The sequence below is a fragment of the Salvelinus alpinus genome, chromosome 1 (assembly GCF_045679555.1).
Source record: "Salvelinus alpinus chromosome 1, SLU_Salpinus.1, whole genome shotgun sequence".
Classification (NCBI taxonomy): Eukaryota; Metazoa; Chordata; class Actinopteri; order Salmoniformes; family Salmonidae; genus Salvelinus; species Salvelinus alpinus.
The window spans coordinates 116570358-116596420 of NC_092086.1; the positions used below are offsets into that span (position 1 = coordinate 116570358).

Below are 26063 nucleotides of genomic sequence, written 5' to 3' on the forward strand. Positions count from 1 at the left end.
ACTGTGTGGCCATGCACGCCTCCAACTCAATCATCAAGTTTGCAGACAACACAACAGAAGTAGGCTTGATTACCAACAACGATGAGACAGCCTATAGGGAGGTGAGGGCACTCGGAGTGTGGTGTCAGGAAAATAACCTCTCACTCAACGTCAACAAAACAAAGGAGATGATCGTGGACTTCAGGAAACAGCAGAGAGCACCACCCTATCCACATCGACGGGACAGCAGTGGAGAAGGTGGAAAGTAATAAATTCCTCTGTGTACACATCACGGACAAACTGAAATGGTCCACAGCGAGAGAGTTTTACAGTAGGGTGGACCCAGTTGAGAGAGAGTTTTACAGAAGGATGGACCCAGCTGAGAGAGTTTTACAGTAGGGTGGACCCAGCTGAGAGAGAGTTTTACAGAAGGGTGGACCCAGCTGAGAGAGAGTTTTACAGAAGAGTGGACCCAGCTGAGAGAGAGTTTTACAGAAGGGTGGACCCAGCTGAGAGAGAGTTTTACAGAAGGATGGACCCAGCTGAGAGAGAGTTTTACAGAAGGGTGGACCCAGCTGAGAGAGAGTTTTACAGAAGGGTGGACCCAGCTGAGAGAGAGTTTTACAGAAGGATGGACCCAGCTGAGAGAGAGTTTTACAGAAGGGTGGACCCAGCTGAGAGAGAGTTTTACAGTAGGATGGACCCAGCTGAGAGAGAGTTTTACAGAAGGATGGACCCAGCTGAGAGAGAGTTTTACAGAAGGGTGGACCCAGCTGAGAGAGAGTTTTACAGAAGGATGGACCCAGCTGAGAGGGAGTTTTACAGAAGGATGGACCCAGCTGAGAGAGAGTTTTACAGAAGGATGGACCCAGCTGAGAGAGAGTTTTACAGAAGGATGGACCCAGCTGAGAGGGAGTTTTACAGAAGGGTGGACCCAGCTGAGAGAGAGTTTTACAGAAGGATGGACCCAGCTGAGAGAGAGTTTTACAGAAGGATGGACCCAGCTGAGAGAGAGTTTTACAGAAGGATGGACCCAGCTGAGAGAGAGTTTTACAGAAGGGTGGACCCAGCTGAGAGAGAGTTTTACAGAAGGGTGGACCCAGCTGAGAGAGTTTTACAGAAGGGTGGACCCAACTGAGAGAGAGTTTTACAGAAGGATGGACCCAGCTGAGAGAGAGTTTTACAGAAGGGTGGACCCAGCTGAGAGAGAGTTTTACAGAAGGGTGGACCCAGCTGAGAGAGAGTTTTACAGAAGGGTGGACCCAGCTGAGAGAGAGTTTTACAGAAGGGTGGACCCAGCTGAGAGAGAGTTTTACAGAAGGGTGGACCCAGCTGAGAGAGAGTTTTACAGAAGGGTGGACCCAGCTGAGAGAGAGTTTTACAGAAGGATGGACCCAGCTGAGAGAGAGTTTTACAGAAGGGTGGACCCAGCTGAGAGAGAGTTTTACAGTAGGATGGACCCAGCTGAGAGAGAGTTTTACAGAAGGATGGACCCAGCTGAGAGAGAGTTTTACAGAAGGGTGGACCCAGCTGAGAGAGAGTTTTACAGAAGGATGGACCCAGCTGAGAGGGAGTTTTACAGAAGGATGGACCCAGCTGAGAGAGAGTTTTACAGTAGGGTGGACCCAGCTGAGAGAGAGTTTTACAGAAGGATGGACCCAGCTGAGAGAGAGTTTTACAGTAGGGTGGACCCAGCTGAGAGAGAGTTTTACAGAAGGATGGACCCAGCTGAGAGAGAGTTTTACAGTAGGGTGGACCCAGCTGAGAGAGAGTTTTACAGAAGGATGGACCCAGCTGAGAGAGAGTTTTACAGTAGGGTGGACCCAGTTGAGAGAGAGTTTTACAGAAGGATGGACCCAGCTGAGAGAGTTTTACAGTAGGGTGGACCCAGCTGAGAGAGAGTTTTACAGAAGGGTGGACCCAGCTGAGAGAGAGTTTTACAGAAGGGTGGACCCAGCTGAGAGAGAGTTTTACAGAAGGGTGGACCCAGCTGAGAGAGAGTTTTACAGTAGGGTGGACCCAGCTGAGAGAGAGTTTTACAGTAGGGTGGACCCAGCTGAGAGAGAGTTTTACAGTAGGATGGACCCAGCTGAGAGAGAGTTTTACAGTAGGGTGGACCCAGCTGAGAGAGAGTTTTACAGAAGGATGGACCCAGCTGAGAGAGAGTTTTACAGAAGGGTGGACCCAGCTGAGAGAGAGTTTTACAGTAGGGTGGACCCAGCTGAGAGAGAGTTTTACAGAAGGATGGACCCAGCTGAGAGAGAGTTTTACAGTAGGATGGACCCAGCTGAGAGAGAGTTTTACAGAAGGATGGACCCAGCTGAGAGAGTTTTACAGAAGGATGGACCCAGCTGAGAGAGAGTTTTACAGTAGGATGGACCCAGCTGAGAGAGAGTTTTACAGAAGGATGGACCCAGCTGAGAGAGAGTTTTACAGAAGGATGCACCCAGCTGAGAGAGAGTTTTACAGAAGGGTGGACCCAGCTGAGAGAGAGTTTTACAGTAGGGTGGACCCAGCTGAGAGAGAGTTTTACAGTAGGGTGGACCCAGCTGAGAGAGAGTTTTACAGAAGGGTGGACCCAGCTGAGAGAGAGTTTTACAGAAGGATGGACCCAGCTGAGAGAGAGTTTTACAGAAGGATGGACCCAGCTGAGAGAGAGTTTTACAGAAGGGTGGACCCAGCTGAGAGAGAGTTTTACAGAAGGATGGACCCAGCTGAGAGAGAGTTTTACAGAAGGGTGGACCCAGCTGAGAGAGAGTTTTACAGAAGGATGGACCCAGCTGAGAGAGAGTTTTACAGAAGGGTGGACCCAGCTGAGAGAGAGTTTTACAGAAGGATGGACCCAGCTGAGAGAGAGTTTTACAGAAGGGTGGACCCAGCTGAGAGAGAGTTTTACAGAAGGATGGACCCAGCTGAGAGAGTTTTACAGAAGGGTGGACCCAACTGAGAGAGAGTTTTACAGAAGGGTGGACCCAGCTGAGAGAGAGTTTTACAGAAGGATGGACCCAGCTGAGAGAGAGTTTTACAGAAGGGTGGACCCAGCTGAGAGAGAGTTTTACAGAAGGATGGACCCAGCTGAGAGAGAGTTTTACAGAAGGGTGGACCCAGCTGAGAGAGAGTTTTACAGAAGGATGGACCCAGCTGAGAGAGAGTTTTACAGAAGGGTGGACCCAACTGAGAGAGAGTTTTACAGAAGGGTGGACCCAGCTGAGAGAGAGTTTTACAGAAGGATGGACCCAGCTGAGAGAGAGTTTTACAGAAGGGTGGACCCAGCTGAGAGAGAGTTTTACAGAAGGGTGGACCCAGCTGAGAGAGAGTTTTACAGAAGGGTGGACCCAGCTGAGAGAGAGTTTTACAGAAGGGTGGACCCAGCTGAGAGAGAGTTTTACAGAAGGGTGGAGTTACTGACATTACTTTTTTCAGATGATTATTTTCTTTGTCCAGCAACTGGAAATTTGTTTCTATGTACCTGAGGCCCTTGGCTGTAAACAGACTACCGTCACTGTGTTGGACTAACCTGAGGCCCTTGGCTGTAAACAGACTACCGTCACTGTGTTGGACTAACCTGAGGCCCTTGGCTGTAAACAGACTACCGTCACTGTGTTGGACTAACCTGAGGCCCTTGGCTGTAAACAGACTATCATCACTGTGTGGGACTAACCTGAGGCCCTTGGCTGTAAACAGACTATCATCACTGTGTGGGACTAACCTGAGGCCCTTGGCTGTAAACAGACTATCATCACTGTGTGGGACTAACCTGAGGCCCTTGGCTGTAAACAGACTATCATCACTGTGTGGGACTAACCTGAGGCCCTTGGCTGTAAACAGACTATCATCACTGTGTTGGACTAACCTGAGGCCCTTGGCTGTAAACAGACTATCATCACTGTGTGGGACTAACCTGAGGCCCTTGGCTGTAAACAGACTATCATCACTGTGTGGGACTAACCTGAGGCCCTTGGCTGTAAACAGACTATCGTCACTGCGTGGGACTAACCTGAGGCCCTTGGCTGTAAACAGACTATCGTCACTGTGTGGGACTAACCTGAGGCCCTTGGCTGTAAACAGACTATCATCACTGTGTGGGACTAACCTGAGGCCCTTGGCTGTAAACAGACTATCATCACTGTGTGGGACTAACCTGAGGCCCTTGGCTGTAAACAGACTATCGTCACTGTGTGGGACTAACCTGAGGCCCTTGGCTGTAAACAGACTATCGTCACTGTGTGGGACTAACCTGAGGCCCTTGGCTGTAAACAGACTATCGTCACTGTGTGGGACTAACCTGAGGCCCTTGGCTGTAAACAGACTATCGTCACTGTGTGGGACTAACCTGAGGCCCTTGGCTGTAAACAGACTATCGTCACTGTGTGGGACTAACCTGAGGCCCTTGGCTGTAAACAGACTATCATCACTGTGTGGGACTAACCTGAGGCCCTTGGCTGTAAACAGACTATCATCACTGTGTTGGACTAACCTGAGGCCCTTGGCTGTAAACAGACTATCATCACTGTGTGGGACTAACCTGAGGCCCTTGGCTGTAAACAGACTATCATCACTGTGTGGGACTAACCTGAGGCCCTTGGCTGTAAACAGACTATCGTCACTGCGTGGGACTAACCTGAGGCCCTTGGCTGTAAACAGACTATCGTCACTGTGTGGGACTAACCTGAGGCCCTTGGCTGTAAACAGACTATCATCACTGTGTGGGACTAACCTGAGGCCCTTGGCTGTAAACAGACTATCATCACTGTGTGGGACTAACCTGAGGCCCTTGGCTGTAAACAGACTATCGTCACTGTGTGGGACTAACCTGAGGCCCTTGGCTGTAAACAGACTATCGTCACTGTGTGGGACTAACCTGAGGCCCTTGGCTGTAAACAGACTATCGTCACTGTGTGGGACTAACCTGAGGCCCTTGGCTGTAAACAGACTATCGTCACTGTGTGGGACTAACCTGAGGCCCTTGGCTGTAAACAGACTATCGTCACTGTGTGGGACTAACCTGAGGCCCTTGGCTGTAAACAGATTATCATCACTGTGTTGGACTAACCTGAGGCCCTTGGCTGTAAACAGACTATCATCACTGTGTTGGACTAACCTGAGGCCCTTGGCTGTAAACAGACTATCATCACTGTGTTGGACTAACCTGAGGCCCTTGGCTGTAAACAGACTATCGTCACTGTGTGGGACTAACCTGAGGCCCTTGGCTGTAAACAGACTATCATCACTGTGTGGGACTAACCTGAGGCCCTTGGCTGTAAACAGACTATCATCACTGTGTGGGACTAACCTGAGGCCCTTGGCTGTAAACAGACTATCATCACTGTGTTGGACTAACCTGAGGCCCTTGGCTGTAAACAGACTATCGTCACTGTGTGGGACTAACCTGAAGCCCTTGGCTGTAAACAGACTATCATTACTGTGTGGGACTAACCTGAGGCCCTTGGCTATAAACAGACTATCGTCACTGTGTGGGACTAACCTGAGGCCCTTGGCTGTAAACAGACTATCATCACTGTGTGGGACTAACCTGAGGCCCTTGGCTGTAAACAGACTATCGTCACTGTGTGGGACTAACCTGAGGCCCTTGGCTGTAAACAGACTATCGTCACTGTGTTGGACTAACCTGAGGCCCTTGGCTGTAAACAGACTATCATCACTGTGTGGGACTAACCTGAGGCCCTTGGCTGTAAACAGACTATCGTCACTGCGTGGGACTAACCTGAGGCCCTTGGCTATAAACAGACTATCATCACTGTGTGGGACTAACCTGAGGCCCTTGGCTGTAAACAGACTATCGTCACTGTGTGGGACTAACCTGAGGCCCTTGGCTGTAAACAGACTATCATCACTGTGTGGGACTAACCTGAGGCCCTTGGCTATAAACAGACTATCGTCACTGTGTGGGACTAACCTGAGGCCCTTGGCTATAAACAGACTATCATCACTGTGTGGGACTAACCTGAGGCCCTTGGCTGTAAACAGACTATCGTCACTGCGTGGGACTAACCTGAGGCCCTTGGCTGTAAACAGACTATCGTCACTGTGTGGGACTAACCTGAGGCCCTTGGCTGTAAACAGACTATCGTCACTGTGTGGGACTAACCTGAGGCCCTTGGCTGTAAACAGACTATCGTCACTGTGTGGGACTAACCTGAGGCCCTTGGCTGTAAACAGATTATCATCACTGTGTTGGACTAACTTGAGGCCCTTGGCTGTAAACAGACTATCATCACTGTGTTGGACTAACCTGAGGCCCTTGGCTGTAAACAGACTATCGTCACTGTGTTGGACTAACCTGAGGCCCTTGGCTATAAACAGACTATCATCACTGTGTGGGACTAACCTGAGGCCCTTGGCTGTAAACAGACTATCATCACTGTGTGGGACTAACCTGAGGCCCTTGGCTGTAAACAGACTATCATCACTGTGTGGGACTAACCTGAGGCCCTTGGCTGTAAACAGACTATCATCACTGTGTGGGACTAACCTGAGGCCCTTGGCTGTAAACAGACTATCATCACTGTGTTGGACTAACCTGAGGCCCTTGGCTGTAAACAGACTATCATCACTGTGTGGGACTAACCTGAGGCCCTTGGCTGTAAACAGACTATCGTCACTGTGTGGGACTAACCTGAGGCCCTTGGCTGTAAACAGACTATCGTCACTGTGTGGGACTAACCTGAGGCCCTTGGCTGTAAACAGACTATCATCACTGTGTTGGACTAACCTGAGGCCCTTGGCTGTAAACAGACTATCATCACTGTGTGGGACTAACCTGAGGCCCTTGGCTGTAAACAGACTATCATCACTGTGTTGGACTAACCTGAGGCCCTTGGCTGTAAACAGACTATCGTCACTGTGTGGGACTAACCTGAGGCCCTTGGCTGTAAACAGACTATCATCACTGTGTGGGACTAACCTGAGGCCCTTGGCTATAAACAGACTATCGTCACTGTGTGGGACTAACCTGAGGCCTTTGGCTGTAAACAGACTATCATCACTGTGTTGGACTAACCTGAGGCCATTGGCTGTAAACAGACTATCGTCACTGTGTTGGACTAACCTGAGGCCCTTGGCTGTAAACAGACTATCATCACTGTGTGGGACTAACCTGAGGCCCTTGGCTATAAACAGACTATCATCACTGTGTTGGACTAACCTGAGGCCCTTGGCTATAAACAGACTATCGTCACTGTGTGGGACTAACCTGAGGCCCTTGGCTGTAAACAGACTATCATCACTGTGTGGGACTAACCTGAGGCCCTTGGCTGTAAACAGACTATCGTCACTGCGTGGGACTAACCTGAGGCCCTTGGCTGTAAACAGACTATCATCACTGTGTGGGACTAACCTGAGGCCCTTGGCTGTAAACAGACTATCATCACTGTGTTGGACTAACCTGAGGCCCTTGGCTGTAAACAGACTATCATCACTGTGTGGGACTAACCTGAGGCCCTTGGCTGTAAACAGACTATCGTCACTGTGTGGGACTAACCTGAGGCCCTTGGCTGTAAACAGACTATCGTCACTGTGTGGGACTAACCTGAGGCCCTTGGCTGTAAACAGACTATCATCACTGTGTTGGACTAACCTGAGGCCCTTGGCTGTAAACAGACTATCATCACTGTGTGGGACTAACCTGAGGCCCTTGGCTGTAAACAGACTATCGTCACTGTGTTGGACTAACCTGAGGCCCTTGGCTGTAAACAGACTATCATCACTGTGTGGGACTAACCTGAGGCCCTTGGCTATAAACAGACTATCGTCACTGTGTGGGACTAACCTGAGGCCTTTGGCTGTAAACAGACTATCATCACTGTGTTGGACTAACCTGAGGCCCTTGGCTGTAAACAGACTATCGTCACTGTGTTGGACTAACCTGAGGGCCTTGGCTGTAAACAGACTATCATCACTGTGTGGGACTAACCTGAGGCCCTTGGCTATAAACAGACTATCATCACTGTGTTGGACTAACCTGAGGCCCTTGGCTATAAACAGACTATCGTCACTGTGTGGGACTAACCTGAGGCCCTTGGCTGTAAACAGACTATCATCACTGTGTGGGACTAACCTGAGGCCCTTGGCTGTAAACAGACTATCGTCACTGCGTGGGACTAACCTGAGGCCCTTGGCTGTAAACAGACTATCGTCACTGTGTGGGACTAACCTGAGGCCCTTGGCTGTAAACAGACTATCGTCACTGTGTTGGACTAACCTGAGGGCCTTGGCTATAAACAGACTATCATCACTGTGTTGGACTAACCTGAGGCCCTTGGCTATAAACAGACTATCGTCACTGTGTGGGACTAACCTGAGGCCCTTGGCTGTAAACAGACTATCATCACTGTGTGGGACTAACCTGAGGCCCTTGGCTGTAAACAGACTATCGTCACTGCGTGGGACTAACCTGAGGCCCTTGGCTGTAAACAGACTATCATCACTGTGTGGGACTAACCTGAGGCCCTTGGCTGTAAACAGACTATCGTCACTGTGTGGGACTAACCTGAGGCCCTTGGCTGTAAACAGACTATCGTCACTGTGTGGGACTAACCTGAGGCCCTTGGCTGTAAACAGACTATCATCACTGTGTTGGACTAACCTGAGGCCCTTGGCTGTAAACAGACTATCATCACTGTGTTGGACTAACCTGAGGCCCTTGGCTGTAAACAGACTATCGTCACTGTGTTGGACTAACCTGAGGCCCTTGGCTATAAACAGACTATCATCACTGTGTGGGACTAACCTGAGGCCCTTGGCTGTAAACAGACTATCGTCACTGTGTTGGACTAACCCGAGGCCCTTGGCTGTAAACAGACTATCATCACTGTGTGGGACTAACCTGAGGCCCTTGGCTGTAAACAGACTATCATCACTGTGTGGGACTAACCTGAGGCCCTTGGCTGTAAACAGACTATCATCACTGTGTGGGACTAACCTGAGGCCCTTGGCTGTAAACAGACTACCGTCACTGTGTGGGACTAACCTGAGGCCCTTGGCTGTAAACAGACTATCGTCACTGTGTGGGACTAACCTGAGGCCCTTGGCTGTAAACAGACTATCATCACTGTGTGGGACTAACCTGAGGCCCTTGGCTATAAACAGACTATCGTCACTGTGTGGGACTAACCTGAGGCCCTTGGCTGTAAACAGACTATCATCACTGTGTGGGACTAACCTGAGGCCCTTGGCTATAAACAGACTATCATCACTGTGTGGGACTAACCTGAGGCCCTTGGCTGTAAACAGACTATCGTCACTGTGTGGGACTAACCTGAGGCCCTTGGCTGTAAACAGAATATCGTCACTGTGTGGGACTAACCTGAGGCCCTTGGCTGTAAACAGACTATCATCACTGTGTTGGACTAACCTGAGGCCCTTGGCTGTAAACAGACTATCATCACTGTGTTGGACTAACCTGAGGCCCTTGGCTGTAAACAGACTATCGTCACTGTGTTGGACTAACCTGAGGCCCTTGGCTATAAACAGACTATCATCACTGTGTGGGACTAACCTGAGGCCCTTGGCTGTAAACAGACTATCGTCACTGTGTTGGACTAACCTGAGGCCCTTGGCTGTAAACAGACTATCATCACTGTGTGGGACTAACCTGAGGCCCTTGGCTGTAAACAGACTATCATCACTGTGTGGGACTAACCTGAGGCCCTTGGCTGTAAACAGACTATCATCACTGTGTGGGACTAACCTGAGGCCCTTGGCTGTAAACAGACTACCGTCACTGTGTGGGACTAACCTGAGGCCCTTGGCTGTAAACAGACTATCATCACTGTGTTGGACTAACCTGAGGCCCTTGGCTGTAAACAGACTATCGTCACTGTGTGGGACTAACCTGAGGCCCTTGGCTGTAAACAGACTATCATCACTGTGTGGGACTAACCTGAGGCCCTTGGCTGTAAACAGACTATCGTCACTGTGTGGGACTAACCTGAGGCCCTTGGCTGTAAACAGACTATCATCACTGTGTTGGACTAACCTGAGGCCCTTGGCTGTAAACAGACTATCATCACTGTGTGGGACTAACCTGAGGCCCTTGGCTGTAAACAGACTATCGTCACTGTGTGGGACTAACCTGAGGCCCTTGGCTGTAAACAGACTATCGTCACTGTGTGGGACTAACCTGAGGCCCTTGGCTGTAAACAGACTATCATCACTGTGTTGGACTAACCTGAGGCCCTTGGCTGTAAACAGACTATCATCACTGTGTGGGACTAACCTGAGGCCCTTGGCTGTAAACAGACTATCGTCACTGTGTTGGACTAACCTGAGGCCCTTGGCTGTAAACAGACTATCATCACTGTGTGGGACTAACCTGAGGCCCTTGGCTATAAACAGACTATCGTCACTGTGTGGGACTAACCTGAGGCCTTTGGCTGTAAACAGACTATCATCACTGTGTTGGACTAACCTGAGGCCCTTGGCTGTAAACAGACTATCGTCACTGTGTTGGACTAACCTGAGGGCCTTGGCTGTAAACAGACTATCATCACTGTGTGGGACTAACCTGAGGCCCTTGGCTATAAACAGACTATCATCACTGTGTTGGACTAACCTGAGGCCCTTGGCTATAAACAGACTATCGTCACTGTGTGGGACTAACCTGAGGCCCTTGGCTGTAAACAGACTATCATCACTGTGTGGGACTAACCTGAGGCCCTTGGCTGTAAACAGACTATCGTCACTGCGTGGGACTAACCTGAGGCCCTTGGCTGTAAACAGACTATCGTCACTGTGTGGGACTAACCTGAGGCCCTTGGCTGTAAACAGACTATCGTCACTGTGTTGGACTAACCTGAGGGCCTTGGCTATAAACAGACTATCATCACTGTGTTGGACTAACCTGAGGCCCTTGGCTATAAACAGACTATCGTCACTGTGTGGGACTAACCTGAGGCCCTTGGCTGTAAACAGACTATCATCACTGTGTGGGACTAACCTGAGGCCCTTGGCTGTAAACAGACTATCGTCACTGCGTGGGACTAACCTGAGGCCCTTGGCTGTAAACAGACTATCATCACTGTGTGGGACTAACCTGAGGCCCTTGGCTGTAAACAGACTATCGTCACTGTGTGGGACTAACCTGAGGCCCTTGGCTGTAAACAGACTATCGTCACTGTGTGGGACTAACCTGAGGCCCTTGGCTGTAAACAGACTATCATCACTGTGTTGGACTAACCTGAGGCCCTTGGCTGTAAACAGACTATCATCACTGTGTTGGACTAACCTGAGGCCCTTGGCTGTAAACAGACTATCGTCACTGTGTTGGACTAACCTGAGGCCCTTGGCTATAAACAGACTATCATCACTGTGTGGGACTAACCTGAGGCCCTTGGCTGTAAACAGACTATCGTCACTGTGTTGGACTAACCTGAGGCCCTTGGCTGTAAACAGACTATCATCACTGTGTGGGACTAACCTGAGGCCCTTGGCTGTAAACAGACTATCATCACTGTGTGGGACTAACCTGAGGCCCTTGGCTGTAAACAGACTATCATCACTGTGTGGGACTAACCTGAGGCCCTTGGCTGTAAACAGACTACCGTCACTGTGTGGGACTAACCTGAGGCCCTTGGCTGTAAACAGACTATCGTCACTGTGTGGGACTAACCTGAGGCCCTTGGCTGTAAACAGACTATCATCACTGTGTGGGACTAACCTGAGGCCCTTGGCTATAAACAGACTATCGTCACTGTGTGGGACTAACCTGAGGCCCTTGGCTGTAAACAGACTATCATCACTGTGTGGGACTAACCTGAGGCCCTTGGCTATAAACAGACTATCATCACTGTGTGGGACTAACCTGAGGCCCTTGGCTGTAAACAGACTATCGTCACTGTGTGGGACTAACCTGAGGCCCTTGGCTGTAAACAGAATATCGTCACTGTGTGGGACTAACCTGAGGCCCTTGGCTGTAAACAGACTATCATCACTGTGTTGGACTAACCTGAGGCCCTTGGCTGTAAACAGACTATCATCACTGTGTTGGACTAACCTGAGGCCCTTGGCTGTAAACAGACTATCATCACTGTGTTGGACTAACCTGAAGCCCTTGGCTATAAACAGACTATCATCACTGTGTGGGACTAACCTGAGGCCCTTGGCTGTAAACAGACTATCGTCACTGTGTTGGACTAACCTGAGGCCCTTGGCTGTAAACAGACTATCATCACTGTGTGGGACTAACCTGAGGCCCTTGGCTGTAAACAGACTATCATCACTGTGTGGGACTAACCTGAGGCCCTTGGCTGTAAACAGACTATCATCACTGTGTGGGACTAACCTGAGGCCCTTGGCTGTAAACAGACTACCGTCACTGTGTGGGACTAACCTGAGGCCCTTGGCTGTAAACAGACTATCATCACTGTGTTGGACTAACCTGAAGCCCTTGGCTGTAAACAGACTATCGTCACTGTGTGGGACTAACCTGAGGCCCTTGGCTGTAAACAGACTATCGTCACTGTGTGGGACTAACCTGAGGCCCTTGGCTGTAAACAGACTATCGTCACTGTGTGGGACTAACCTGAGGCCCTTGGCTGTAAACAGACTATCATCACTGTGTGGGACTAACCTGAGGCCCTTGGCTGTAAACAGACTATCATCACTGTGTTGGACTAACCTGAGGCCCTTGGCTATGTTGTGGTGCTGTGTGGGACTAACCTGAGGCCCTTGGCTGTGTTGTGGTGCTGTGCTGTGCTGTGTTGTATTGTGTACTAACCTGAAGACAAGCCCTTGGCCGTGCTGTGCTGTGTTGTATTGTGTACTAACCTGAAGACAAGCCCTTGGCCGTGCTGTGGTGCTGTGTCGTGTACTAACCTGAAGACAAGCCCTTGGCTGTGTTGTGGGGCTGTGTCGTGTACTAACCTGAAGACAAGCCCTTGGCTGTGTTGTGGTGCTGTGTCGTGTACTAACCTGAAGACAAGCCCTTGGCTGTGTTGTGGTGCTGTGTTGTGTACTAACCTGAAGACAAGCCCTTGGCTGTGTTGTGGTGCTGTGTTGTGTACTAACCTGAAGACAAGCCCTTGGCTGTGTTGTGGGACTTGTGCATCTCAGTCTCCTTGAAGCTCAGGTCTTCCTGCATGGACTTGAGCTCAGTGGCCGTCACCGACGAGATCTGGCGCATACGGTTCATGTTCTGCATCAACACACAGACACACAGACACAGACACACAGACACACAGACACACAGACACAGACACACAGACACAGACACACAGACACAGCCACACAGACACAGACACACAGACACACAGACACACAGGACATCTCCTTTTAAACTAGCTTCTTCACTTCAACAACATGCACTATTGAGAAGATTTATGAAAACCCTAGTATCTGTTAGGAGTTTCAGGTCTATAAAAACTGTAGTTTTATGATTTAAAGCAGAACCTGTGTGAATGACAAGACAGAGAACAGCTGGGGGTATAGAAATAAACGGTTAATTCAGATAACTCGTAGATTCTGTTTACAGTGATAATAAACACACTATCATAGAAGAAGAACAAGGCAACGTTTAAGCTATGACCTGGGAGTATTTAACAAAACAACGTCCAAGCTATGACCTGGGAGTATTTAACAAAACAACGTCCAAGTGTTGAACTTAGTGGCCGAGCTGTTTCGCTGAGAACAGCAGACAAGCACATGGCAGATGGATAACATCAGTTGAACCCCTCCCTCCGCTAGTGTTCCAGTAGAGAGAGAGAGAGAGAGAGAGAGAGAGAGAGAGAGAGAGAGAGAGAGAGAGAGAGAGAGAGAGAGAGAGAGAGAGAGAGAGAGAGAGAGAGAGAGAGAGAGAGCGAGAGAGAGAGAGAGAGAGAGACACGAGACACGAGACACGAGAGAGAGAGAGAGAGAGAGACACGAGAGACGAGAGAGAGAGAGACGAGAGAGACGAGAGAGACACGAGAGATGAGAGAGAGAGAGAGACAGAGAGAGGGAGAAATAAGGAGAGTGAGAGTGAGCAGATCTCCCTCTCTCTCGCTCTGTGGTATTTCACCCAATAGATATGAGAGTTTATCAAAATTGGATTTGGTTTCAAATTCTTTGTAGGTTTGTGTAATCTGAGGGAAATATGTGTCTCTAGTATGGTCATACATTTGGCAGGAGGTTAGGAAGTGCAGCTCAGTTTCTGTGGCGTTTCTGTGCACATAGCCTGTCCTCTCTTGAGAGCCATGTCTGCCTACGGCGGCCTTTCTCAATAGCAAGGCTATGCTCACTGAGCCTGTACAGAGTCAAAGCTTATCTTAAGTTTGGGTCAGTCAAAGTGGTCAGGTATTCTGCCACTGTGTACTTTCTGTTCAGGGCCAAATAGCATTCTAGTTTGCACTGTTTTTTTGTAAATTCTTTCCAATGTGTCAAGTAATTATCTTTTTGTTTTCTCATGATTTGGTTGGGTCTAATTGTGTTGCTGTCCTGGGGCTCTGTGGGGTCTCTTTGTGTTTGTGAACAGAGCCCCAGGACCAGGAATCACTTCCTTTTAGGTGGTTGTAGAATTTAACGGCTCTTTTCTGGATTTTGATCATTTTGATCATTAGCGGGTATCTGCCTAATTCTGCTCTAAATGCATTATTTGGTGTTTTACGTTGTACACAGAGGATATTTTTGCAGAATTCTGCATGCAGAGACTCAATTTGGTGTTTATCCCATTTAGTGAATTCTTGATTGGTGAGCGGACCCCAGACCTCACAACCGTAGAGGGCAATGGGTTCTATAACAGATAAAATTATTTTTAGCCAGATCCTAATTGGTATGTCGAATTTTATGCTCCATTTGATGGAACGTTCACAGTTTAGTGGAAGATTTTCAGGCCAATGTATGTATAGTTTTTTGTGTGCTCTAGGCCAACGGTGTCTAGATGGAATTTGTATTTGTGGTCCTGGGAATTTGACCTTTTTTGGAACACCATTATTTTTTGTCTTACTGAGATTTACTGTCAGGGCCCAGGTCAGAATCTGTGCAGAATATCTAGGTGCTGCTGTAGGCCCTCCTTGGTCTCTCACACACACACTCACACTCTCTATCACACTCACTCACTCACTCACTCACCTCACTCACTCACTCTCTCACTCTCTCACTCACTCTCTCACTCACTCTCTCACTCACTCTCTCACTCACTCTGCTGGAGTGTTCCAGTAGAACGACGATGACGGCCTGTGCCTGACGGTTCTGCTCCACCTCTGTAGCTTTAGTCTCATCAAATGAATCCAGAAAACCTGTGGAAATATGAATCAATACCAGATAAATGATCCGTGTAGACTACAATACTGCTTACACATAGGATTTACACTATTTAGGCTGTAAAAATAAATCAAAACGGGCAGTGTTTATATGACCCCCCTTTTTATAAACAGGCCCATTTTGACCACATTATTGCCTGAAGACACCTTTGTATACCTCCCGTGTGCACGCCTGCATGTCGTGAAGGACTGGTAGTAGTGGCGTGCAGGGTGGGCGTCTATTTTAATAAATACATTGAATATACACCATCAAAAATCTAGCTTTTATTAATTGATTTAGGCGGGTCCTAAGAAACATTATAAGGACGAATAAAAAATGTGTTTTCCAAAGGAAAATAATTGCATATTTTGACGTTTAACTAGGTATGTTACAGGTCTGTGCAGCCATGGCTGCAGCATCCAAATGAAATCACTAGTTTGTTATTTTGTTAACTAAACAGACAAGACACACCGATCACAGTCAACACACATATTTTATATTAAGAATATAATGGAATATAACAGAACTTGTCATGGGAACGTGTGGTACCGCTGCCATATTAAAACCGATATTTAGAAACAGTGCAGGCCTGTGCTTTTTTGATCCACGTTTCATCTCTTTCCTATTATTATAATGTTTTTGTAATTTTACCCCTTTTTCACCACAATTTCGTGGTATCCAATTGGTAGTTACAGTCTTGTCCCATCGCCGCAACTCCCGTACGGACTCGGGAGAGGCAAAGGTCGAGAGCCATGCGTCCTCCAAAACACGAACCTGCTTTTTGACACACTGCCCGCTTAACCCGGAAGCAAGCCGCACCAATGTGTCGGGTCATGGGTCTCCTGGTTACGGCCGGCTGTGACACAGCCCGGGATCAAACCCGGTCTGTAATAATGCCTCAAGCACTGCGAAGCAGTGGCTTAAACAGCTACGCCACTCAGGAGGCACACTCCACTTTGTTAGGGAGCAGGAGTAGGGGCTTACCTTCATCATGATACCCATAGAAGATAATAGCAATCCTATTTTCCGAGGTGTTCTGCTTGAAACGCTGGTATTACAGACTCGATCAGGGACATGTTGAAAATGTCAGTGAAGACACCTGCCAGTTGGTCAGCACATGCCCGGAGCACACGTCCACGTAATCCATCTGGCCCCGCAGCCTTGTGAATGTTGACCTGTTTAAAGGTCTTACTCACGTCGGCTACGGAGAGCGTGATCACACAGTCGTCCGGAACAGCTGATGCTCTCATGCATGCCTCAGTGTTGCTTGCCTTGAAGCGAGCATAGAAGTGATTTAGCTTGTCTGGTAGGCTTGTGTCGCTGGGCAGCTCGCGGCTGTGCATCCCCTTTGTAGCCTTACTGATATCCAAACAGAGATTCAATGAAAACAAAAATCTGAAATTGATTGATTTATCAAAATGAGTCCACACTTTTGTCTCAAAGCAGCACGACGCCGATGTCCCACTCAAAACGGTGCTGAAATGATCATGTTGTTGACCACTACGCGTGGATTGGATGACTGGGAGTTTCACTCAGCAACAATTTGATACATGTCTTCAATTGCATTAGCCTACCTCATTCCAATATTTTCATAATTCAGTGCCATTTATTCTCACAGTAATTCATTATGGATCTATCCAGAAGTGGTTGGAAAACAGTGTGAAGAGACATGCCTCGCAAAGTTTACAACTGGCAGGAGGACGGTAAAACTTGTGCTGCCTAGCAACCATCAAGAGTTTAAGAGCGTAGAGCGTGCTAATGTCGCCTCAGCATTATGGCTACGTTACATACTAAGCCGTAGGCAGAACTTGACCGAAATTATTACTAAGTCGTTTTGGCGGAAATAAAAGTTTTATCTTTGATACCGGGAATAACTTTCAGATATAAAGAAAAATAACGAAAAAAGTTGGCGGTATGGTAAATTTGGCGGGGAAAACGTCTTAGAATGAAAGGGATACAAGATCTGGAACTTTCTACAACCTACGCAGGAATGGTTCACAGAAAGCATGTAACGGTCAACTCACTGTCCATATTCTCATCTCTCTTCTTTAGTTCTTTGTATTTCTGGTTTCGTTCACCTGTAGGACAAAAAAAAAAGTGAGTTGTTACTTGAGTATATAGTCTAACCGCTCTTAGAATTAGAGGTGACTTGAGGAACCCTGGAGATCTGCGAGGAACCATTGTTAGTCAATGGTTCATATTTGCACCTTTGGTTAGTTGAGAGGTTCTGGGAGGACCTTAAATGGTTCAATATAGCAACAGGTTCATGGAGGAAATTTATTAGGATCCCCATGGAGACGGCTAGTCTTACTGGGGTCTGACATATAATGAAAAACACATGACAGACAAAATACTTTACAATTTACATGCATTTAAACAACATATAGTGCGTGTGTGTGCTTCTATCAGTGGAGTGGGGGCGTGGCTTAATAGGGGCGTGGAGAGATATTTTTTTGGCCACCTGTTACAGTAAATGTCATTCCTCTTCATCAGTTATGTTGTATTGTCATCACATGTTAAATTAAACACTGACAGTTTCATAGCGTCAATGAGGCTAACAGAGGTCTATGAGTTCCTCAAGAACCTATGCAAATCCTAAAGCTGGAATAGTTACCACTTTATTACTTATATGTAATCAGCAATGTTAATATTAATAATATTATATTAAAATATGTCATATGCATAAATATTAAAGGAAAATGTAAGTGTACAAACTTAACATGATGAACAGGAATGACATTTATGCTAACGAGTTTGCCAAAAAATAAAATTGGAACGCCATGCCTCCAATCTGATAGGCTGCCACCACTGTTATATATTATTAAAAAAGGTTCAAAATAGAACCCCTAGCATTCCAAAAAAGGTTCCAGTTTGAACCTTTACACAGGGGTTCCTCTAGGACCTTCTTTTAACCGGAAAGATTCCGGAGGTGTGGCAACTCAAGAAAGGTTCTTCCAGGCACCTTTACTTCTAAGACTGTAGAGTATATGTCTATATAAAGTAAAGGGGAAGTAGTTCGTTCCAAACGAATGCTACTGGAAGGATGACCTAGTCTAGTTGTTGGAGGAGTTTGGTGGAGAACAAGAGGGACACAGTAGACCTCTTACCGTCTGGTCATGATGAGTCAGAGGATATGAGAGATGAGGACAGGAAACAGTTAAGAGGATATGAGACAGAGATGAGGACAGGAAACAGTCAAGAGGATATGAGACAGAGATGAGGACAGGAAACAGTCAAGAGGATATGAGACAGAGATGAGGACAGGAAACAGTCAAGAGGATATGAGACAGAGCTGAGGACAGGAAACAGTCAAGAGGATATGAGACAGAGATGAGGACAGGAAACAGTCAAGAGGATATGAGACAGAGATGAGGACAGGAAACAGTCAAGAGGATATGAGACAGAGATGAGGACAGGAAACACTCAGAGGATATGAGACAGAGATGAGGACAGGAAACCCTCAGAGGATATGAGACATAGATGAGGACAGGAAACAGTTAGAGGATATGAGACAGATGAGGACAGGAAACAGTCAAGAGGATATGAGACAGAGATGAGGACAGGAAACAGTCAAGAGGATATGAGACAGAGATGAGGACAGGAAACAGTCAAGAGGATATGAGACAGAGATGAGGACAGGAAACACTCAGAGGATATGAGACATAGATGAGGACAGGAAACAGTTAGAGGATATGAGACAGATGAGGACAGGAAACAGTCAGAGGATATGAGACAGAGATGAGGACAGGAAACAGTTAGAGGATATGAGACAGAGATAAGGACAGGAAACAGTTAGAGGATATAAGACAGAGATGAGGACAGGAAACAGTCAAGAGGATATGAGACAGAGATGAGGACAGGAAACACTCAGAGGATATGAGACAGAGATGAGGACAGGAAACAGTCAGATCAAAAGCCTTGAAGTAAAGAAGCCTGATAGAACAACATGATGCAGTGTATATTAGGACAGAGTGAACAAAAAGCGTATTTATGTTTCTACTTCCTCCCGGTATTGAGAGCTACAGTATGGATGCATTCCAATGGCACCCTATTCCCCATATAGTGCACTTTTACCAGGGCCCGATGGCAATCGGGAATATGATGATCATGGTGGCGCCGACAGACATGGAAGCTCTGCTTGTAGCTCCTAACCAACTTTGTAGTATTTTGTTTTGTTTTTTGTGTTATTTCTTACGCTATTAGCTCAGAACGTTTTTCATGTTATTACACACAGCTTGAAATAACTTTTGGATATCAGAGCGGCGGTAACTCACCAGCATTACGACCAGAAATATGACCCCAAAAAAAAGGACTCAAGTCCTTTTGTTCACCCAACCTAGAATATCTCACAATCAAATGCCGACCATATTACCTCCCAAGAGAATTCTCTTCGGTTATAGTCACTGCCATGTATATTCCCCCTCAATCCGATACTACAACGGAACTACACTGGACTTTGTGCAAACTGGAAACCAGATATCCCGAGGTCACATTTATTGTAGTTGGGGATTTTAACAAAGCAAATTTGAGGAAAACGCTACCGAAGTTCTATCAACACATTGCCTGTTACTCTCCCTTCTGGGATGGCTAAAAGGCCCTCCCTTCGGGCAAATCAGATCACGACTCAATTCTGCTCCTCCCTTCCTATAGGCAGAAACTCAAACAGGAAGTACCCGTGCTAAGGTCTATTCAACGCTGGTCTGACCAATCAGAATCCACACTTCAAGATTGTTTTGATCACGCAGATTGGAATATGTTCCGGGTTGCCTCTGAGAATAACATTGACTTATACACGGACACGGTGACTGAGTTTATAAGAAAGTGTATAGGGGATGTTGTTCCCACTGTGACTATTAAAACCGGGAATAGATGGCAGCATTCGCGCAAAACTGAAAGCGCGAACCACCGCATTTAACTAAGGCAAAGTGACTGGGAATATGGTCAAATACAAACAGTGTAATTATTCCCTCCGTAAGGCAATCAAACAGGCAAAACTCCAGTACAGAGACAAAGTAGAGTCGCAATTCAACGGCTCAGACACGAGACGTATGTGGCAGGGTCTACAGACAATCACGGATTACAAAGGGAAAACCAGCCACGTCACGGACACTGACGTCTTACTCCCGGACAAGCTAAACACCCGCGAGGACTGTGGGCTCTCCTTCTCCGTGGCCGACGTGAGTAAGACATTTAAACGTGTTAACCCTCGCAAGGCTGCCGGTCCAGACGGGCATCCCTAGCCGCGTCCTCAGAGCATGCGCAAACCAGCTGGTTGGTGTGTTTATGGACATATTCAATCTCTCCCTAACCCAGTCTGCTGTCCCCACCTGCTTCAAGATGTCCACCATTGTTCCTATTCCAAAGAAAGCAAAGGTAACTGAACTAAATGACTGTCGCCCCGTAGCACTCACTTCTGTCATCATTAAGTGCTTTGAGATGCTCGTTAAGGATCATATCACCTCCACCTTATCTACCACCCTAGACCCACTACAATTTGCATACTGCCCCAATAGATCAACAGACGATGCAATCGCCATCACACTGCACACTGCCCTATCCCATCAGGACAAGAGGAATACCTATGTAAGAATGCTGTTCATTGACTATAGCTCTGCCTTCAAAACCATAGTAACCTCCACCGCCCTGTACCACAGGTTCCTGGACTTCCTGACGGGCCACCCACAGGTGGTGAATATGGGAAACAACCCCTTCACCACACTGATCCTCAACACTGAGGCCCCACAACATTTTCACCCATGACTGCGTCCAACTCAATCATCAAGTTTGCAGACGACACAACAGCAGTAGGCTTGATTACCAACAATGACGAGACAGCCTACAGGGAGGAGGTGAGGGCTCTGGCAGAGTGGTGCCAGGAAAATAACCTCTCCCTCAATGTCAACAAAACAAAGGAGATGATCGTGGACTTCAGGAAACAGCAGAGAGAGCACATCCCTATTCACATCGACGGGATCACAGTGGAGAAGGTGGAAAGCTTCCTTGGTGTACACATCACTGACAATCTGAAATGGACACAGACAGTGTGGTGAAGAAGAGGCAACAGCGCCTCTTCAACCTCAGGAGGCTCAAGAAATTTGGCTTGTCACCTAAAACCCTCACAAACTTCTACAGATGTACAATTGAGAGCATCCTGTTGGGCTGTATCACCGCCTGGTACGGAAACTGTTGAGCCCGCAACCGCAGGGCTCTCCAGAGGGTGGTGCGGTCAGGGGTGGTGTGGTCAGCCCAACACATATCACCGGGGGCACACTGCCAGCCCCCCAGGACACCTACACCACCCGATGTCACAGGAAGGCCAAAAAGATCATCAAGGACAACAACCACCCGATTCACAGCCTGTTCATCCCGCTATCATCCTGAAGGCGAGGTCAGTACAGATGCATCAAAGCTGGCACTGAGAGACTGAAAAACAGCTTCTATCTGAAGGCCGTCAGACTGTTAAATAGCCATCACTAGCCGGCTTCCACCTGGTTACTCAACCCTCCACCTTAGAGGCTGCTGCCCTAAATACATAGACATGGAATCACTGGCCACTTTAATAATAGAACACTAGTCACTTTAATAATTTTTTACATAGTGCTTTACTCATATGTATCTACTGTATTCTATTCTACTGTATTTTAGTCAATGCCACTGACATTGCTCAATCTAATATTTATATATATTAATTCCATTATTTTACTTTTAGATTGTTAGATATTACTGCACAGTTGGAGCTAGAAACACAAGCATTTAGCTATACCCGCAATAACATCTGCTAAATATGTGCATGTGACCAATAACATCTGCTAAATATGTGCATGTGACCAATAACATCTGTTAAATTTGTGTATGTGACCAATAACATCTGTTAAATATGTGTATGTGACCAATAACATCTGTTAAATATGTGTATGTGACCAATAACATCTGTTAAATATGTGTATGTGACCAATAACATCTGTTAAATATGTGTTTGTGACCAATAACATCTGTTAAATATGTGTATGTGACCAATAACATCTGATAAATATGAGTATGTGACCAATAACATCTGCTAAATATGTGTATGTGACCAATAACATCTGTTAAATATGTGTATGTGACCAATAACATCTGCTAAATATGTGTATGTTGACCAATAACATCTGTTAAATATGAGTATGTGACCAATAGCATCTGTTAAATATGTGTATGTGACCAATAACATCTGTTAAATATGTGTATGTGACCAATAACATCTGCTAAATATGTGTATGTGACCAATAACATCTGCTAAATATGTGTATGTTGACCAATAACATCTGTTAAATATGAGTATGTGACCAATAGCATCTGATAAATATGTGTATGTGACCAATAACATCTGATAAATATGTGTATGTGACCAATAACATCTGATAAATATGTGTATGTGACCAATAACATCTGCTAAATATGTGTATGTTGACCAATAACATCTGTTAAATATGAGTATGTGACCAATAACATCTGATAAATATGTGTATGTGACCATTAACATCTGATAAATATGTGTATGTGACCAATAACATCTGATAAATATGAGTATGTGACCAATAACATCTGATAAATATGTGTATGTGACCAATAACATCTGATAAATATGTGTATGTGACCAATAACATCTGCTAAATATGTGTATGTTGACCAATAACATCTGTTAAATATGTGTATGTGACCAATAGCATCTGTTAAATATGTGTATGTGACCAATAACATCTGATAAATATGTGTATGTGACCAATAGCATCTGTTAAATATGTGTATGTGACCAATAGCATCTGCTAAATATGTGTATGTGACCAATAACATCTGATAAATATGTGTATGTGACCAATAGCATCTGCTAAATATGAGCATGTGACCAATAACATCTGTTAAATATGTGTTTGTGACCAATAACATCTGTTAAATATGTGTATGTGACCAATAACATCTGTTAAATATGTGTTTGTGACCAATAACATCTGTTAAATATGTGTATGTGACCAATAACATCTGTTAAATATGTGTTTGTGACCAATAACATCTGTTAAATATGTGTATGTGACCAATAACATCTGATAAATATGAGTATGTGACCAATAACATCTGCTAAATATGTGTATGTGACCAATAACATCTGTTAAATATGTGTATGTGACCAATAACATCTGCTAAATATGTGTATGTTGACCAATAACATCTGTTAAATATGAGTATGTGACCAATAGCATCTGTTAAATATGTGTATGTGACCAATAACATCTGTTAAATATGTGTATGTGACCAATAACATCTGCTAAATATGTGTATGTGACCAATAACATCTGCTAAATATGTGTATGTTGACCAATAACATCTGTTAAATATGTGTATGTGACCAATAGCATCTGATAAATATGTGTATGTGACCAATAACATCTGATAAATATGTGTATGTGACCAATAACATCTGATAAATATGTGTATGTGACCAATAACATCTGCTAAATATGTGTATGTGACCAATAACATCTGTTAAATATGAGTATGTGACCAATAACATCTGATAAATATGTGTATGTGACCAATAACATCTGATAAATATGTGTATGTGACCAATAACATCTGATAAATATGTGTATGTGACCAATAACATCTGATAAATATGTGTATGTGACCAATAACATCTGATAAATATGTGTATGTGACCAATAACATCTGCTAAATATGTGTATGTTGACCAATAACATCTGTTAAATATGTGTATGTGACCAATAGCATCTGTTAAATATGTGTATGTGACCAATAACATCTGATAAATATGTGTATGTGACCAATAGCATCTGTTAAATATGTGTATGTGACCAATAGCATCTGCTAAATATGTGTATGTGACCAATAACATCTGATAAATATGTGTATGTGACCAATAGCATCTGCTAAATATGAGCATGTGACCAATAACATCTGCTAAATATGTGCATGTGACCAATAACATCTGTTAAATATGAGTATGTGACCAATAACATCTGCTAAATATGTGTATGTGACCAATAACATTTGATTTGAAGTGTAATTTGGGACACAACCTGTGTGGTCATTCAGGCGTTCCTTCATTAAGTGTCCTGGTGTGGGACTTCAAAACACCTCTTACCATGGACCACCAGCCATGCTGACTTCCTCTCTGGAGCATAAACAATACAACAATCCAAACATCCCTATTAAAGAGCAGAGCAGCAGACAGACGTCTCCCAGAGAGGCGTCTACAGTATGCCCAAGTCCCAAATGGCACCCTACGTAGTGCACTAGGTAGGGAATAGGGTGACATTTGGCATGCAGGATATGTACTACCCCTTGGCCAGGACAGGATGTTGTAATCTATGCAGGCAAGGCGGAGCGGACAGACTAGTTTTGGACGGCATCCAGAGGCCTTAATGGATTTATATCCAATTCACTGAACTGTTACTGAACACATCTACAGGACAATGCTCCCCTGTCTCGTCTCGTCCCTCCCACCACCCTCATTGGGCCAAGTGCCAAAAACTCTCCCATCCCAGCCCACTCCCCATCCCACGCAACCCCAGTGCAGAGCTCTTGTATGAGACTGTGCATATTCTAAAAATAAAAACTTAAAATGTCAAAACTCATCATCTCATTGTTCTACAGGACTATGAAACCCTTCAGATATAACATCTATGACCCCAGTGCAGAGATCTAATCAGTCCGTACCTTGGTGTTCCTCCATGTTATTGTCAAGCAGTCGGATCTCCTCGTTGATCAGGCTCATCTTCTCACGCATCTCAGTCAACCTGTTATAAAACGTCACAGAGTTATAAAACACTCATATCACTTTGGCTGGCTAGGATAAGACTTTAAAAATGATCACAGAAATTACGTACTGTCTTTCCATGCTTGCTGTTTCCTGGTTGTCTTCTTTTACCTTGAGCAAAAAACAAGACGACATTTTGAAGCATAGAATTGAGGGCATTCATAACACACAGACTCAACTCACTTGACCTTAAACATACACCTCTTTACCAAACTTCTCCACTCCCTCATTCCCCCAAATAATGACATTGATGATTGTGACATCAGAGCGGTATTTAATAATAATTTGGTGGGGTGCCCCCCCATGAGACACCCCCAGAGAGTGAGGTCACAGCCTGGGTTACCATTACACAGCACCCCTGGAGCAATTGGGATTAAATGCCTTGCTCGATGGCATAGCGGCAGCTTTTTCACCTTGTCGGCTCCGTGACTGGAACCAGCAGCGTTTCGGTTACTGGCCCAACACTTTAACCTCGAGGCTACCTGCCGCCCATATTTAAAGACAGAGACAAATGTATGAAACCATTTAAGGTTGTGGTGACTGTCTGCCCATCTGTTTAAACAGCCTGTCCCTCTCCTCACCCTCTCGTCGTCTGTTTAAACAGCCGGTAACCTCTCCTCACCCTCTCGCCGCCTGTTTAAACAGCCTGTAACCTCTCCTCACCTGTTTAAACAGCCTGTAACCTCTCCTCACCATCTCGTCGCCTGTTTAAACAGCCTGTAACCTCTCCGCACCCTCTCGTCGCCTGTTTAAACAGCCTGTCCCTCTCCTCGCCTGTTTAAACAGCCTGTAACCTCTCCTCACCCTCTCGTCGCCTGTTTAAACAGCCTGTAACCTCTCCTCACCCTCTCGTCGCCTGTTTAAACAGCCTGTAACCTCTCCTCACCCTCTCGTCGTCTGTTTAAACAGCCTGTTATCTCTCCTCACCCTCTCGTCGTCTGTTTAAACAGCCTGTAACCTCTCCCTCTCCTCACCTGTTTAAACAGCCTGTCCCTCTCCTCACCTGTTTAAACAGCCTGTCCCTCTCCTCACCTGT

The 26063-nt window shown here is 46.1% G+C and overlaps 1 protein-coding gene across 1 annotated transcript in view; it reads right to left on the reverse strand.

Moving 5' to 3' along the window:
- The window catches only part of ift74 (intraflagellar transport 74), a 63946-nt gene that overhangs the window by 18919 nt on the left and 18964 nt on the right, over positions 1-26063 (reverse strand). The window contains exons 12-16 of the mRNA XM_071342517.1: positions 25098-25138; positions 24928-25007; positions 17238-17291; positions 15112-15209; positions 13006-13132 (exon numbers count right to left, since the gene is read on the reverse strand). Of these exons, the coding sequence (XP_071198618.1) occupies positions 13006-13132; positions 15112-15209; positions 17238-17291; positions 24928-25007; positions 25098-25138 (400 nt within the window). The remainder of the gene's footprint in view (positions 1-13005; positions 13133-15111; positions 15210-17237; positions 17292-24927; positions 25008-25097; positions 25139-26063) is intronic.